The sequence below is a fragment of the Sinohyriopsis cumingii genome, chromosome 6, assembly GCF_028554795.1.
Source record: "Sinohyriopsis cumingii isolate HCF-2022 chromosome 6, ASM2855479v2, whole genome shotgun sequence".
NCBI classification, from domain to species: Eukaryota; Metazoa; Mollusca; class Bivalvia; order Unionida; family Unionidae; genus Sinohyriopsis; species Sinohyriopsis cumingii.
Genome location: NC_142966.1, coordinates 160,705,264 through 160,721,085, shown reverse-complemented (window position 1 = coordinate 160,721,085; position 15,822 = coordinate 160,705,264). Strand labels below are relative to the sequence as shown.

The 15,822-nt window shown below is 33.4% G+C and overlaps 2 protein-coding genes across 6 annotated transcripts in view; both read right to left on the bottom strand.

Moving 5' to 3' along the window:
- Positions 1 to 15,822, bottom strand: part of LOC149798401 (receptor-type tyrosine-protein phosphatase alpha-like) — a 611,129-nt gene that overhangs the window by 386,887 nt on the left and 208,420 nt on the right. The gene's annotated exons all lie outside the window — the stretch shown is intronic.
- Positions 1 to 15,822, bottom strand: part of LOC149798403 (receptor-type tyrosine-protein phosphatase epsilon-like) — a 62,361-nt gene that overhangs the window by 5,681 nt on the left and 40,858 nt on the right. For both annotated transcript variants that reach the window (XM_089960593.1, XM_089960592.1), the window contains exons 6-21: positions 13,708 to 13,848; positions 12,703 to 12,843; positions 11,278 to 11,395; positions 10,715 to 10,815; positions 7,824 to 8,050; positions 7,154 to 7,241; positions 5,833 to 5,906; positions 5,235 to 5,271; positions 4,751 to 4,848; positions 4,202 to 4,327; positions 3,523 to 3,665; positions 2,762 to 2,897; positions 2,252 to 2,401; positions 1,482 to 1,638; positions 687 to 760; positions 273 to 410 (exon numbers count right to left, since the gene is read on the bottom strand). In XM_089960593.1, the coding sequence (XP_089816719.1) occupies positions 273 to 410; positions 687 to 760; positions 1,482 to 1,638; positions 2,252 to 2,401; positions 2,762 to 2,897; positions 3,523 to 3,665; positions 4,202 to 4,327; positions 4,751 to 4,848; positions 5,235 to 5,271; positions 5,833 to 5,906; positions 7,154 to 7,241; positions 7,824 to 8,050; positions 10,715 to 10,815; positions 11,278 to 11,395; positions 12,703 to 12,843; positions 13,708 to 13,848 (1,949 nt within the window). The remainder of the gene's footprint in view (positions 1 to 272; positions 411 to 686; positions 761 to 1,481; positions 1,639 to 2,251; positions 2,402 to 2,761; positions 2,898 to 3,522; positions 3,666 to 4,201; positions 4,328 to 4,750; positions 4,849 to 5,234; positions 5,272 to 5,832; positions 5,907 to 7,153; positions 7,242 to 7,823; positions 8,051 to 10,714; positions 10,816 to 11,277; positions 11,396 to 12,702; positions 12,844 to 13,707; positions 13,849 to 15,822) is intronic.

Sequence of the window (15,822 nt, the reverse complement as noted above, 5' to 3'; positions counted from 1 at the left end):
AACGATATGTTTAACAGTTTCAAGTCTCTATAATCATGCATTTTTTTTAAAAAAATATCAGAACTAGAACCTTGTTCTGTAAATTAAACTTATTATGCAAGTTTAACAAATTTGCCATTTACTTAAAACTACCCCGGATTCTTGCACAGTGAAATGCCGAACAATAAGTTGCTAACAGCAAAATGCATAACGTCTAGTTTCTTTAGTAATCTCATAAAGTATTAGTCTTTGTACTCATTAGGTGAAACGTTTAGGTAATTAGGTCAACATACGTCACGTGTTTTTGAGCTCTCCGAGTTAAACATGATGATCGTTCTGATTTCGAAATCATTGATCATTCTCCAGAAGTCGATGACGGTGTCTGTTAGAGGCATCTGCGTCAAAATAAATCCCATTTTCTGTCGGTAATTCTGAAATGTTGATAGATGTTTGCTAACGTCTAAACATACACTGAATCATACATGTTTATGATTTAGCGTTTAAAAATGCATATTATACGAGAGTTTCATTAGATCATTGTAGAAGACAAACATATTCAATGTTATATATTTAAGTTGAAATATAGAAAACTATTAATAATTATAAATGAATGAATAATAATGTCAAATATTGAGAGTTTGACCTAACATTTGTAAATCAGAGTTTGGTAAATGTGTTATGCTCAGGTCACCAAATAATATACCCACTGGTACTATAACAGCATTGATGTAGTCATTTCTGCCCGAAACTAATGTACTGAGATACACCCTGTGTCTGTCAGCTGAAAAATAAATATTAAACGTTTGTTAGATTGTCGTAATATTAATATATAATAGTCTTAATTTAATTCCAGTTCTCTGATGCTTATTACATGATGGACTTTTATAAAGGATTTGGAAGGGAATTTGTAAAATCAACAAGATTTGTGCAGCAAATTGATGTTTAGAAAATTGCAAGACAGTCATAGATAGCTAGATCGTCATTAGTAATCAGTACTGTAGAATTTCGTTTTTGTTTCTATTCTTTGCTAATTATATCCATCCACATACGTTGTACGACAATGTCTGTATGTTATAATGCCCTCGGATCATTTGAATTGTTTTTTCACTCAAGATGCCAACTGTAAGTGAAGTATATTTATAAGTGTACCTTGATGTTTTATTTGGGTTTCATATATTCGGTTTCTTTATGGAAACTGGAGAAGCACTCGGTGTTTTCTTATTTTAATTCCAGGTTACATTTACAATGGTGTGTGTGTGTGTGTGATTTGGATTTTTAGCTTATTTTTAAATTTTTATATCATATGGCTACGATGTCTTCAATGTGGCAGTTTCTAGTGATGTCTAGCACAGAGACATCATGCCTCAGACATGTAGTATCATGTCCCACCCAGTCACATTATCCTGACACAAGGTCAACCAGTCCTATCATTTGGGGTATTCAGCAAATATTATAGTAATTTTAGGTAATGTCATCTAATTTTGGTGATATATACTATTTACCTGGCAATATATTCTTATGTCTGTTCTTAGCTCTATTTTCAGACTTTTTGGCAGCACTGAACTCATCTTGTTTCGAATCGCATTCGTCTCCATCGTTATCCTCCGTTTTGATGGTAGCGTACACGTTCTCGTGGCTCAAGACTTCATTTTGCAACCTCTGGAAAATTAGTTGTATGATCAATTAAATAATATTCTAACTGTAATGTAGTTGTCCTTCGTGCGGTTGTAAGTTATACTAGTTGTATACAGTGAAGCTTGTGATTAGTCAGAGGTATTTGATGAAAAATGGCTTCTTGAAATATGTTAATTTCCTGAATGCGTCTGAGTAAGTTGCCGAAACATTTATTATGAAATTATGGTTTACATTCTAGTCTGCATCTGAAGACCCCCTTTTCGAAGCGATACCAAATTCCAGGGACACAAATGTAAATAATGCGAATATATAGCCAGCGAATATTCAGAATACAAAATAAATCACACGCATGATTGGTAGTGAAAAGTCAGGATTACAAGTTTAGGTATGTAAAAACTAAATAGTTAAATAAAACAGCACCTTTTCTTTATCAACTTTCAGTATCAGTAATTAGAATGAAGCAGAAAAGCGTCATTAAAATACATAATTGTATTCAATATAAACATTTAAACTATCTGTTTTTAGTAGTAGGTGGTGGGATATTAAATGTTCATGAACATAAGAACGTAATGGAAAGAAGTCAAATACAAGGAAACTAAATAATGCATAAATAAAACAGACAAGGTGAGTACGCAACCTCATATTCAAGCTGTAGTAAGATCTTTCCACTTTCACTATCAACTTTCAAAAGCTCATTGTACAATTTTTGAAAGTTTTCAGAGGACGTCGCCGTTCCTGACAACATCAAGGCTTCCACTAGTGTCTCATGAAGAAAAATATACTGTTCCTACAATCAAAACAATATTACACGAATTACACTTGTCACTTTCATATACGGACACCTTAATCGATATATAATATTCAGCAAAACATGTTTCATGCCACCCCCACCTCCAATGGAAATTAGTAATCTGCAAACCATGCTTGATTAACATTTGCAAGTGCTGTATGTTAGGAAATGTTTATCGCATTTACCAAAATACGTTTGAGGTGGTCATCATACTAAATTTGCGAATATGTATAATTTATATGGCTGACAAAATTATCTCATGTTTATTCATACATTATATTGAGATACATATTTTTTCTTTGTGATCAGACTTTCATGTTGTCTTAAGAGTATATATAAAAATATGGGCATTATGACCTTTGTTTGCACTAAGTTCACTCTTTGACGTCGCAGGTTCGATACGCATGCTAACACATTCACATGTCCTTCCACCTTCGCCTGGTTTGCCAGGTAGTCCAGTGCTATATATGTTCCAGTTCGACCGATTCCTGCACTAAATGAACGATAAAGTAAATGAACTTGACTATGGACAAATTAATTAAAAAGTTCCGTTTCCGGTGAGCTATTCTGTCATGTTTTATCACAGTGAATGAGTGTCAAAATTATGTCGCACTGTTCTAATGAAGGTGAAGACGAAAACATAAACTGTTCAATTATGAATAGTTTCTACACGACTCCAAGCAAATTACTGCTAACAAGCAATGCATATTTTAAAGACGTAGCACATATTCTGGCATGGAAAGTAGTTAGTACATCGATTTTGAGACTGAAACATATAAAAATATAAAATTACACCATTATGACATCATGATATTAAGGAAGAATGGAGTACACAATAATACGGCAAACCGTTAAGAACAAACCATATTCCAAACATTATATATATATATATATATATATATATATATATATATATATATATATATATATATATATATATATATATTACAAGAAATCCATTGTTGAAAGTACCTGATTAGTCCAGGTAACAGAAGATTCTTAAAAGTAATTGCATTAGGGTCAACATTCGAAGAATTTTTGTTAGGAACCCTATTGGGACATAAAACCCCCAATAAAAATAGCACACACAGACACAGAGACACACTATGGCTTTGAACCTGCAATGGACAACTATCGGTCTATTTGTAGATATTCTGTTGACACTGTTCCAGAACTGAACAATAGAAGAAGCAGCCTTCGGTACACCTTTGTCTGGCCACGCCGTGTAGTGGAATTGAGTCAAGCGTTTTGACCGGTTGCCCTGAAAAGTGATATATTGACAAGATCACAAAATCATTCATATCTTATACATAAACGGGAACATGTGCGTTTTTTCTTTCCGTGTTCCGCTTGCCAAACAAGCGGTCCCGAGTTCGAAACTCGCAGCGCCACCCCAATTTGTTATATACCATTTTGCACTTTTATCTTCAAAATTTTCTTTCAAACATGCTTATCTAAATTTCTTAAAATACTTCATGTTTTAACATTTAATTAAAGTCTTAGGACGAACAATTAACCTATTCCATTAATACAATGCAAGACTAATCTCCAAGATTTCAGTGAATATGAAGAAAGTAGAAAGTTTGTTTCATAGCCATCGTTACAATATTTCTAGAGAAAAGAATGTGCATCATATTTTTGAAATATTGTATCTTTGTAAATTGACTAGAACAATGTTCAATATGTTTAATATCATCATGACTACGAGTAAACAGTAAATATGCCATTTTAGTCACCTTGCACGATGATCTTCTGATCTAAATTGTATAGTATATCCGAAAATATATCTATACATACCACAGTCATTTCCAAGGTACGCATGTCGTAGTCAGCAAACAAATCCGTATTAATCAATCGTACAGCAACTCTGCCAAATAAACTACTTTGCCCCTCTCCCACCGGCCAATACAATTCACACTTGTGCTAGAACAATTGTACAAAAGGTGACAGATAACTGAGTCATTATTAATGTTAATTCTTGTTTCTATCTCACTTAATAGCAGAATAACGAAGCTCCAAAGAAAGGCAGATTCGATAATCATTGTTATAAACAAAGCCAATACTGTATTTATAATATAATGTTATTTTAAGTGAAAAACAAATTGTTACAATGATAGTATGTTGCAGAAACTAAATGTTTGAAAATAAAATAATGGACAAGATGAAAACGAAAAAACTAATTGCAAGGTACATCGACAACAAGGTCTATGAAAGAAAGAAAATCACGTTGAAGGTAAATGATTACAATGGCAGAGCACTATTACTTTGGATAATAGTTTACAATTGTCCAGGACAATTTAAATCAAATAATTAAATATGAATTGCTATACATTTCAGTGTACGTACACTTCCACCTTCCACAAGTCCCGTGAGCATGACTATCTTTTCCACGTCATATTGCCAAATCATCCTCCAGAAATCATCTATATTATCTTTGGTTGTACCTTAGATAAAATATATATAAGCATTAGAATTATCAGTAATGAAAAGTAATTTAAGAATTATATTTATAATATAATGACTATCGCAAAGACAAAATGTCGTTACTGATAAAACCATTTATAATACTGGTGTTTGCCCCCCCCCCCCCCCCCCCCGAACTGGTCACTCTTCTTTGAAATTTTAGAGAGAAAGACTCATTCAAAACATATACATTTATATTTTTATAAAATTAAGTTATATCAACATAATGCAGAAAGCAACATGAATAAAAGACCTTATGTCATGAATATCTATGTTAAAATGAGTGGGAAATGATCTACAAATATTGACCTTTAAATCGAAAAATTGCATTTCAAGAATATACAGAAGTTATAGTTGAATTGTATACCTTGCGAAGCAATGTACATCCTTTGACCAGAATAACCCTGTAATAATAATAATAATAATAATAATAATAATAATAATCACGAAATAATATTATAATACATTGTTAGTAGGCGTAATACATGAAGGATAAGAAGTGGCAGAAACGATTGTAGTAATATATATAGTACGTAAATATAGAAATGAGAATAAAGGTGAAGGAAATTGGGGATGGACTTTGATAGATAATGTTTTGTTGCATTTGTGTTGAGATTAATATCTCCCACACACATAATATATTGATCAAAACAATTTATAAAGATATTCTGCCATTATGGATTTCAATATCAAGTTTACAAAAATTAAAACAAAATCTGTTAAAAGGATATAATGTGGCATTAATTGTTACAAGCAAATAAATAAAAAGTGACGATGGTATTATGGGTGTAATATAAATTTCATTAGTTTTGTGCCTGTTCAAGTAGCACTATATTATAAAACATACAGAACCACGTCAGTTTCCTTTCTGGAGCAGTAGATTATTACAACAGTTAATGCAATATAACAATGTGTCAGCTTCAATTGCCTAAAGTGTTTTTGTTGCGATGGTGGAATAAACTCACGTCGACAAAAGATGCATTGATGTAGTCACTGTCAGCGTTACTCATTGGATCAAGTAGGACTCGGTTTATGTCATCTGAAGCCATAAAAAAAAAACACAAATATTTCTTTGGCATTCTTTAGATCTCATTTTTTCCAACGAAATTATGTTACAATTTGCTAGATAAGGGAATTCACACGGTAATAAAATGACAGTGTTTAATTACAATAATTCATGCTACATATGCCTCGTTAAGATTCGGAAAGAAAACTATTTAAACTGTGAAATTCGCTGATTTGTTGTTTTTACACAATTTTGCATCTACTTTGTCTTTTTGCTATGTTTAGATAAATAAAATATTAATATTACCAATAACTAAGAGTTCAAACGATATGCTTTAGATGATTATAAGAAAGTAGTATGTTTCTTGCAGATTGATTTTAAGCTTAATTCATTATAATTTATTTTCAATTTTTTTCTAATCATATCTAGGTCTATATGAATTTTGAATTTAATATTGATGTAAATCTCAGTTACATTATTTTCTTCCGTTATCAAAATATTGTGTCGTCCTTGACTGGTATAGACTCATGCAAAATGATATACCGATAGTTTTACCTCGCATGTTGGATTCTGCAAACTGAGTGAAGTGAAGATGATGGCATTATCAACTGTCATGGTCTCCAGTTTTACAATAATAAGCATGCATGGTATTATCTATCGTGTGTTTTGGTTTGTTAAATAAAAATACCTTTCAGTTAACACAGTCCGATAATATGAAACAATTGTTTCTAATACTTAGCTAATGCGGTGGTCATGTATTTGTAAAGTGTATTCCATAAACTAAACTTATTCATCCGAATCATTTCCTTAGATTTCTTAACTCAAAAGCTTGGTTTAAATGTTACATTTGCTTTATATTATATCCTTTGTATTTATATTTATCATGAGTAATTGACTATCAAGGGCCTCCTTTAGTGAACACCACACCCTCTAGTATGTGTGTTATTAATTTACAAAGACTATTTGCTTTCTTTTGGATATGCTATTTAAATATACTCTACTTATGGCAATGCATACTTTGTGGAGCTCGATGTAGATGCAAGCATTCTAAAGATGTGCATAGGTAAGTAGGATTAACTTCTGGTCTTACTCCATTGCATTATTATACAAGAAAACCAAATAACGTTTGAATGATGAAAGTGCCGCAAATATTACGAAAAATGAATGTGTTAATAGCAGGATAACGATTGCAGAAAATATCTTTCGTGTATTATAATTCGGAGAATGGCATATTTGTATTAGTCTGAAAAATGTTATGCCAAGATACAATATGTACTTACATGGATATAGCTGTTTGTATCTGTTTTTACTCCTGTTTTCGGGTTGAAGAGCAACAGTGATTGGAAGCTGTGGGCCGGTCGGCAATGTCTAGATAAACAACCATGTTTAATACATTTCTATGATAACAATTATATAAACTAGAAATTATGGAATAGTTTATATCAATGCATGCTTCAATATACAAAAGTACCACGTTTCATATTTAGAATGGTCCAAGTATAAAACTAGTATGTGTTCTTAGATATTCTAAACATCAACAAAGAGGATGATGAAATGAATTTTTCAGTTTTCGACCATTACGGGCGTGTCAAATTTGTACAGGCTTTAGAGAAGAATGGAACTTGATAGACAAAGGATAAGGAATGTAATGTGCCATTTCTTGGACATTAATTACAAACATATGTATGCCCACACGTCCGTAGACAAAATCAAAGCATTAACTTGCAATATTAGTGTTCTCACTATTGGGCACCAAAGTCTTATGCTAATTGATGTTTTAGTCAGCTGCAAAACCTAGTTGTATCCAATTCATAACATCAACTCTCTCGATGCACACTTAATAGCATGTACCTTTTTAAACAACTCAATTACATGTTCGTTTAAAATGATACCAGCCTTTAAACGATTGAAGATACTGAGGTGGGTTGATCACTCATTGGTAAATCCTACCTCAAACTCTTCTGAAAAATATTTATCATCCAGAAATTTCTCCTGAACGTAATCCCAAAATCTTGACAATGGTATCGTCCCTTTTTGCAATGCATTTCCTACATTGTAGTATGTTTCACTATCTTCACTTTTTATCTTGATCTTTGTTTTCTCCTCTTTTTGTGTTGCCATGCGTGTATTTGCGCCAGCTTCATTTCTTGCTTCTGTGACAGACATCATCCCATTGTCTTAACGTATAAAGAAAAAAGAAAAACAATGCTAGATTTTAACGATTTCATAATTCTCAGCCCATTTTAACTTTCTATCTCAACATCGAATTTTCACCCCATTACATCCTTATTTGGGCTGTATTTAAGATGCCATACCATTATTATCATATCGGATAGTTTGATTGTTCACCTCAATAAGAGTATATTCAGTTCAGTTTACAAGGAAGAATCCATATTATCTAAGCCAAATGCAAAATGGAGGTGCATCATGATCCCCATACCCACATACATTCAAGCATAAACACCAGAGTATGGAACCCAGCAATCTCCGACACATCATTTCGCGTTTTTAAAGCATTATGCCAAACACTGGTTTTCTCTTAATTCTGAAGAATGCCAAATAAAAGTGCAGGACAAATCATACTTTTGGAGTCATTTTTTAAAAAGGAAGAATAAAATTTTGTATGTCGATATGAGAAAATGTCGACACCACCCGTATAATGTATAAAATCAAAAATATCACAGAGACCCACGGTATGTATTATAAATTAGTGCTCTTTTTCTTTTTAGTTACAAATGTTCACCACGTCAGTTGATTTAAACTGATGCGTAAATCATCAATATGCACAGGCTATAAAACAGTTAACACAGCACAACACCAATAGGAATGATTTTAAACAGTATAAATACTATCTCAAACAAAATTGTACTTAATCTAATCATCATGTCGTGCGTGCAGGTATTTACGAATTCAAACGTTTAACATAAACCTAGCAATGTCCTTATCACGAGATAATGTACATTTGTTTTAAAGTTTCAATGGATAAATGCCAACACATATATAAAACAATAAAAGGATGAATTAATGCAAAGGTGACCTACATACTATTTTCGATTAGGGCACTGAGATAAGCGTTATCAACAATCGGGTTAAAGGGCAAAAGGTAATTGAAAGGAAATCATGTACAACTGACGTGAATAAATACACAGATTTCAGTATATATTTAACTTCTTTTGTGTGCTTTTCATAAGTTAAATTTTGACTCCAATCATATTTTGTTTTGCGAAATGCCATATTTACGATCTACATATTTCTTCACCGAGGGCAGTTATATAAAAATTTTACCACTGTTCAACACATGGAAAATCTACATTTACCAAAGCTGATAATTATAAACGCTTGGTAATTGTTCTTTGTCACCCAACACCTTTGTGTTATTCACTCAACGAGATATATTTATTTACTTGGATGCCTTTTCAGTTTTACACATGACGTGCTAGTGAGCGATACAATGCAAATTTTCGCGTTATTGATACTACCTAATTCTGTTTCAATTGAAGCCACAATTATTGCATTTGTTGAATTAAGATTTGGCAAGATCTTTTTTCTTGAATGTTCGAATTATATTTAAATAAGGGGGAACCATTATTACATTATCAAAATTATATCGTCTGCAACTATTGACTCTAAAACAAGTTTCAGTCTCTCTGTCGGTTCAAACCAGAGTCTATGCTGAAACATTGATTTTACAAACTTCATATGTTGTAATGTTTGGGTAAAATTATAGGCCTGAATTTAAAGCAAATTTACTCGTAAGCTGTTTACCCGTGAACTGTTTAGACCAGAAAACAATATGTAGTGCATTGTACATACATATGCAGTATATATTATTTATAAATGGTATTGATCATATTCCTTGTTGGCTGTCTGAGCGTTGAACCAAAACCTAAAGACATAATCATACCTGAAACATTCTATCACTACATCGTCGCTGACAACAAGAATTGTTCCGACATTTAATGTAATAGTTATTTATGTTATCGTCGTCTGAAGAGCATATTATCATTAAAAGCAATAGTACTATTCAAACACATAAGTTGTTCTTAATAATAGTGTTTAGTGCAGCTCAGGGACCTGAAACTAGTTTTTGTGTCAAATAAACTATAAGTGCTCCAATACAATTCTAGTATAGATTATAGTAGTTAAAATTGCAAAAGTTATCTCGGTCCAATAATCTAAATTTGCATACTAATTTCAAATAAATCGATGTGGATAGGGTAAATGTTGCTAGGAGAATTGACGTATGGGCAGAAGGACGTATAGACACTAGTTTGCACGGCTACAGGGACGAACGGATGTGACCACTCACAATACGTACGTAATAAAGCGGATTATTTTTAATCTTGCCACAACATAAAGTCTCTTTACTTCCCAGACCCTTCAGAATTCTGAGTATTTTGCAAAGTCTGACCATAACTCACACAAGCAAAAACGATACATGCATGTGGAAAAACATTTATCAAACGTTGACGTCATATATTTGAATTAAGACGACTGGACAATACGCTATATACTCCTTGCCCATTTCTGCGACATTGGTTAAAAAAATCAAACCCAAAACAGCACATCAGACATAGAATGCTATTCTCGAAGACAACATTTGGGAATTGATGCCCAAGGTAATGCTTCTGCTATTTGAATCCTGACGTTTTATGCTGTAACGTATTTCGGAAAACTTGTGTCTTAGAATGACACACATTTAGTTTAATTGTCCCTTCTTGCCATAATATATTCGCTTTCATATTATTTCATTCTATCCATTAATGACAATAAATTTGACTTAAACAATTACAATTGTAAAGACACTATTTTCATCGATATTTAGGAAATCAAGTACTAACTTGTATTGACGAATGATGGATTCTCGTAAACAACGACATCATCGTGCTTATTAGACAAATCATTCTCCGTTGGTACATATGAAAGTGGAGTTTTGCTCCTCCTGCAAAATGCAATGAAACTGCTTAATTCAGAACAAAAAATTCAACTTTTACATTTCTTTTGGTGAATAAATATTGCAAACGCATGATAATCATCGATTGGTAATACTTCAGGTCTCGGATTCCAAGCGTAATATGTCTGCAAAATGTTTCACTTGCAAAGAAAATTTCATTAGAAAAAAGTAAAGGTAATTATCAATATTGACATAGAAAGCTATTACACTGGAGTTGGTTGCAAGAAAATATATATATATATATATATATATATATATATATATATATATATATATATATATATATATATATATACGCGCGTGTGTGTGTGTTATCTCAGAATTACACAGTTTCTAAATGTAACAATCTTTATCTTCAAAATGAAGAAATGCAACAAAAAACAAACAAATATTTTCAATATTATTTTGATCTTGAGTACTGTTCAATGCGGTTAAACCACTAACCCTCACCTTTTGACAACAATAATTATAATGATGGCGACAATTAAAGCAACAACGGCAATGGTAGCGCCGGCAGATCCTCCAACCAGACCAACATCCACAGCTGTTGCCTCGACCTTTTTAAAACCTGAAATAAGGAAACATAATCAATATGAAACGTATATCTACGCGAGTGATTGATTTGTTAATTGTAAATATTCTCAAGATTTGAAATACACCACAATACAAACCACTATTTATGTTGACATTTTCTTTATCTTGGCTTAAAGTAACATGGGGAATGTAACTATGTTCCTCATAGTCATAAATAGGCAGTATATACCAACTAACCAAAAACGCTTTACTGGCCCCCATGGGTCACTGCAAATCGTTTTTGCTTCTGTCTCATGACTCACTTTACCCACATGCTAACCATGCGACTCATGCATGTGTAGTAAACGCAAAAATCAGGCATGTGGTGAATCATGGGTGGGGGGAGCCAAAGAGATCCAGCTAGACCAAAAACGATCACAACAATACTACTCATCACCGCGGTCAGTTTCCACTAATTATATAATAATGATACAATCTAATCTTAAACACAAGCAACAACGACGGTTAGGTACCCAAGAGGATAGATGTTGAGTGGTTCGAACTAAATCTCGTCTCCGCAAACTAACGATGCTGGTATTGCTTCTGCGCAATAAAGCAAAATCATCATGATTAGGCTTGTTAATTCGGGATAATGGTGGTGTAAAATTAAGATCACGATATCGCTTATCATTTATCATCAGTACCATTTGACCCCATGTACCTTTAGTTCCAGTTATGATAAACAAGTATGGTCCGGACTCGCACACCTTTACACTGTGAGGTTCACGTCTATCAAACTTGTCCATTTGTCTGTGTTTTAGTACAAAAAAAGTTTAAGAACTACATTCCGCTCAAGCAGAATTTTTTCAGATTGATGGTCGTATCACTTGTTATTTACATGTATTAACGACAGTTCTGGAAATAATTTCTCACTGATCATTGTTTTATCTATTATTTTTTTTGTACATCATTTGCAAATGAAACTTTAATAAATCAATATGTGTTAGTTATTTATATAAATGCCTAAATTTACTGCATATTCCATTACATATGCGACTTTATAAATATATTTTGACTAGATTAGTTGTAACATACGGCACTAAAGTTTTCACTATTATTTCATTTTACTATTTATTCGTTTTAATCTTCATGCATATTCAAAAGCTTTCGCGCCATATCTAGCTGGTCTTAACTATTATATTTACTGACATGTTTGCAGCTATTAACAAAAATAACAAAAGTTTAGTCCTGATTCTTGTGACGCTAAAATTCTTTCTACGAGGGATATGTGAAGTACTGCTGTGTACCAGTATCACGTGAAGCATTTGATGAATATGCATTTCCTCAGAAGATGTATCATACCAATTTTACAATCATCACCCTGCCATCCAGGTTTACATCCTTTGGCACATCGTCCGTCTGATGTGGAGCAACTGTTATTGCCGTATAAACAATTACCGCACGTTTCGTTGCAGTCAATGCCATATTGTCCTGCTTCACATCCTGTTGAATGAAAGAAGAATGCAAATGTATCAACATCTGTGCATGGCAACGTTTTGCATTAAAATAAAACATTACCAAGCAACATTACAAAACAGCAATATCAGGTTTAATATCGTGAAATAAAAATTAAACTGTGTCGTGGAGAACTTGGATGACCTGTCGAGCACGTTCTAACTGTTTTATCTACCACCATGTTTGTATAAATTAAAGTAACAAAATCGGTTGGCCGTGATCCTTCCCTCTTTTTGGAAACGTTAATGTTATTTATATGGAGAAGATGCAGAGGATCATAGTCACATCTAACGTTTGGTGGCATTTGTCTGTCCTGAAAATGATCCATAATATTTTTACAATAATCACCCTGCCAACCAGCCTCCAATCTTTTGTTGCAACGTCCGTCTGATGTAGAGTAAGTGTTATTGCCATAATAACAATTACCAAACGTCTCATTGCAGTTACAACCGAATTTTTATGCGTCACATCGAGATAAGAAAGAACGAAACATTTTAAGCACCTCACATCGGTGTAAGGCAATGTTTCGTATTAAAGTTCAAGATTACCAGGTAACATTACAAAACAACAATCTCAAAACATATGCCATGAAATGAAAAAGAAAGTCTTTAATTAGGTTAGTGGACAAGTGTCTTTTTGTGAGCCTTTTTGACTGTCAAGCACACTCTCACAACTATTGTATATTCCACAATGTTTGCAGTTATTAAACAAAAAATTAATAAGCCGTGATCCCTCCCTCAGTCTTGAAATGTAAACAGTTCTTTCTACGGTGATAATGTATACCAATGCAGAGTACCATAATCACATCTAACTTTTCTTGGCTCTTATGTCTGTTCTGAAAATGACCCATACCATTTTTGCAATCATAACCCTGCCATCCAGCCTTACATCCATTGGTGCATAGTCCGTCTGATGGGGAGCAACTGTTATTGCCGTATAAACAATTACCGCACGTTTCGTTGCAGTTATAACTGTATTTTCCTGTGCCACATCCTGTTGAATGAAACAAGCATACAAATGTATCAACTCCTGTGCATGGTTATATTTTGTATTAAAATTAAACATTACCAAGCAATGTCACAAAACAGCAATATCAGGTTTAATATGGTGAAATAAAAACGAAACATTTAGTGATCATGTGTCGTGGAGAACGTTGATGACCTGTCGAGCACTTTTTGTTTTATCTACCACTATGTTTGTAGATATTAAAGAAAAGAAAATTGTTTGGCCGTGATACTTCCCTCTTTTTGGAGACGTTAAATGTTATTTATATGGAGAAGATGCAGAGGATCATAGTCAAATCTAACGTTTGGTGGCATTTGTCTGTTCTGAAAATGATCTATAATATTTTTACAATAATCAACCTGTCAACCAGCCTCCGATCTTTTGCAACAGCGTCCATCTGATGTAGAGCAACTTGTATTGCCATTTAAACAATTACCAAACGTCTCATTGCAGTTACAACCGAATTTTCATGCGTCACATCGTAATATAAAAGAACCAAAGCCTTTACTAACCTCACATCGGTGTAAGACAGTGTTTCGTATTAAAGTTCAAGATTACCAGGTAACATTACAAAACAGCAATCTCAAAAATTATACCATAAAATGAAAGAGAAAAGTCTTTCATTAGTTTAGTGGACAAGTGTCTTTTTGTGAGCCTTTTTGACTGTCAAGCACACTCTCACAAATATCTATGATATATTCTACAATGTTTGCAGCTATTAAACAAAAAAAATAATAAGCCGTGCTCCCTCCCTCATTCTTGAAATGTAAACAGTTCTTTCTACGGTGATAACTGCAGATTCCCATAATCACATCTAACTTTTCTTGGCTCTTATGTCTGTTCTAAAAATGACCCATACCATTTTTGCAATCATAACCCTGCCATCCAGCCTTACATCCATTGGTGCATCGTCCGTCTGACGGGGAGCAACTGTTATTGCCATATAAACAATTACCGCACGTTTCGTTGCAGTTATAACTGTATTTTCCTGTGTCACATCCTGTTGAATGAAACAAGCATACAAATGTACCAACTCCTGTGCATGCTATATTTTGTATTAAAAGTAAACATTACCAAGCAATATTACAAAACAGCAATGTCAGGTTTACTATCGTGAACTAAAAACGAAACATTTAGTGATCATGTGTCGTGGAGAACGTTGATAACCTGTCGAGCATTTTCTGTTCTATCTACCACTATGTTTGTAGATATTTAAAAAAGGAAAATCGGTTGGCGGTGATCCTTCCCTCTTTTTGGAGACGTTAAATGTTATTTATATGGAGAAGATGCAGAGGGTCATAGTCAAATCTAACGCTTGGTGGCATTTGTCTGTCCTGAAAATGTTCCATACCATTTTTATAATAATCACCCTGCCAACCAGCCTTAAATCTATTGTTGCAGCGTCCGTTTGATGTAGAACAACTATCATTGCCATATAAACACTTATCACACGTCTCGTTGCAGTTATATCCGTAATTTCATGCGTCACATCCTGATAAAAAAGAATGAAACATTTTAACCACCTCACATCGGTGTAAGGCAATGTTTCGTATTTAAGTTCAAGATTACCAAGTAACATTACAAAACAGCAATCTCAAAACTTATACCATGAAATGAAAAAGAAAAGTCTTTAATTAGTTTGTATACAAGTGTCATTTTGTGAGCCTTGCTCACTGTCAAGCACACTCTCACTACTATTTTATCTTCTACAATATTTGCAGCTATTCAAGGAAAAATGAATGAGCCGTGATACCGTTTTTTCTACGGTGATGATTTATATCACTGCAGAGTACGAAATTGACATCTAACATTCCTTGGTTCTTATGTGTGTTCTCAAAATGACCCATACCTTTCTTGCAATCATAACCCTGCCATCCAGCTTTACATCCATTGTTGCAGCGTCCGTCTGATGTAGTGCAATTGTCATTGCCGTATAAACTATTACCACACGTATCAGTGCAG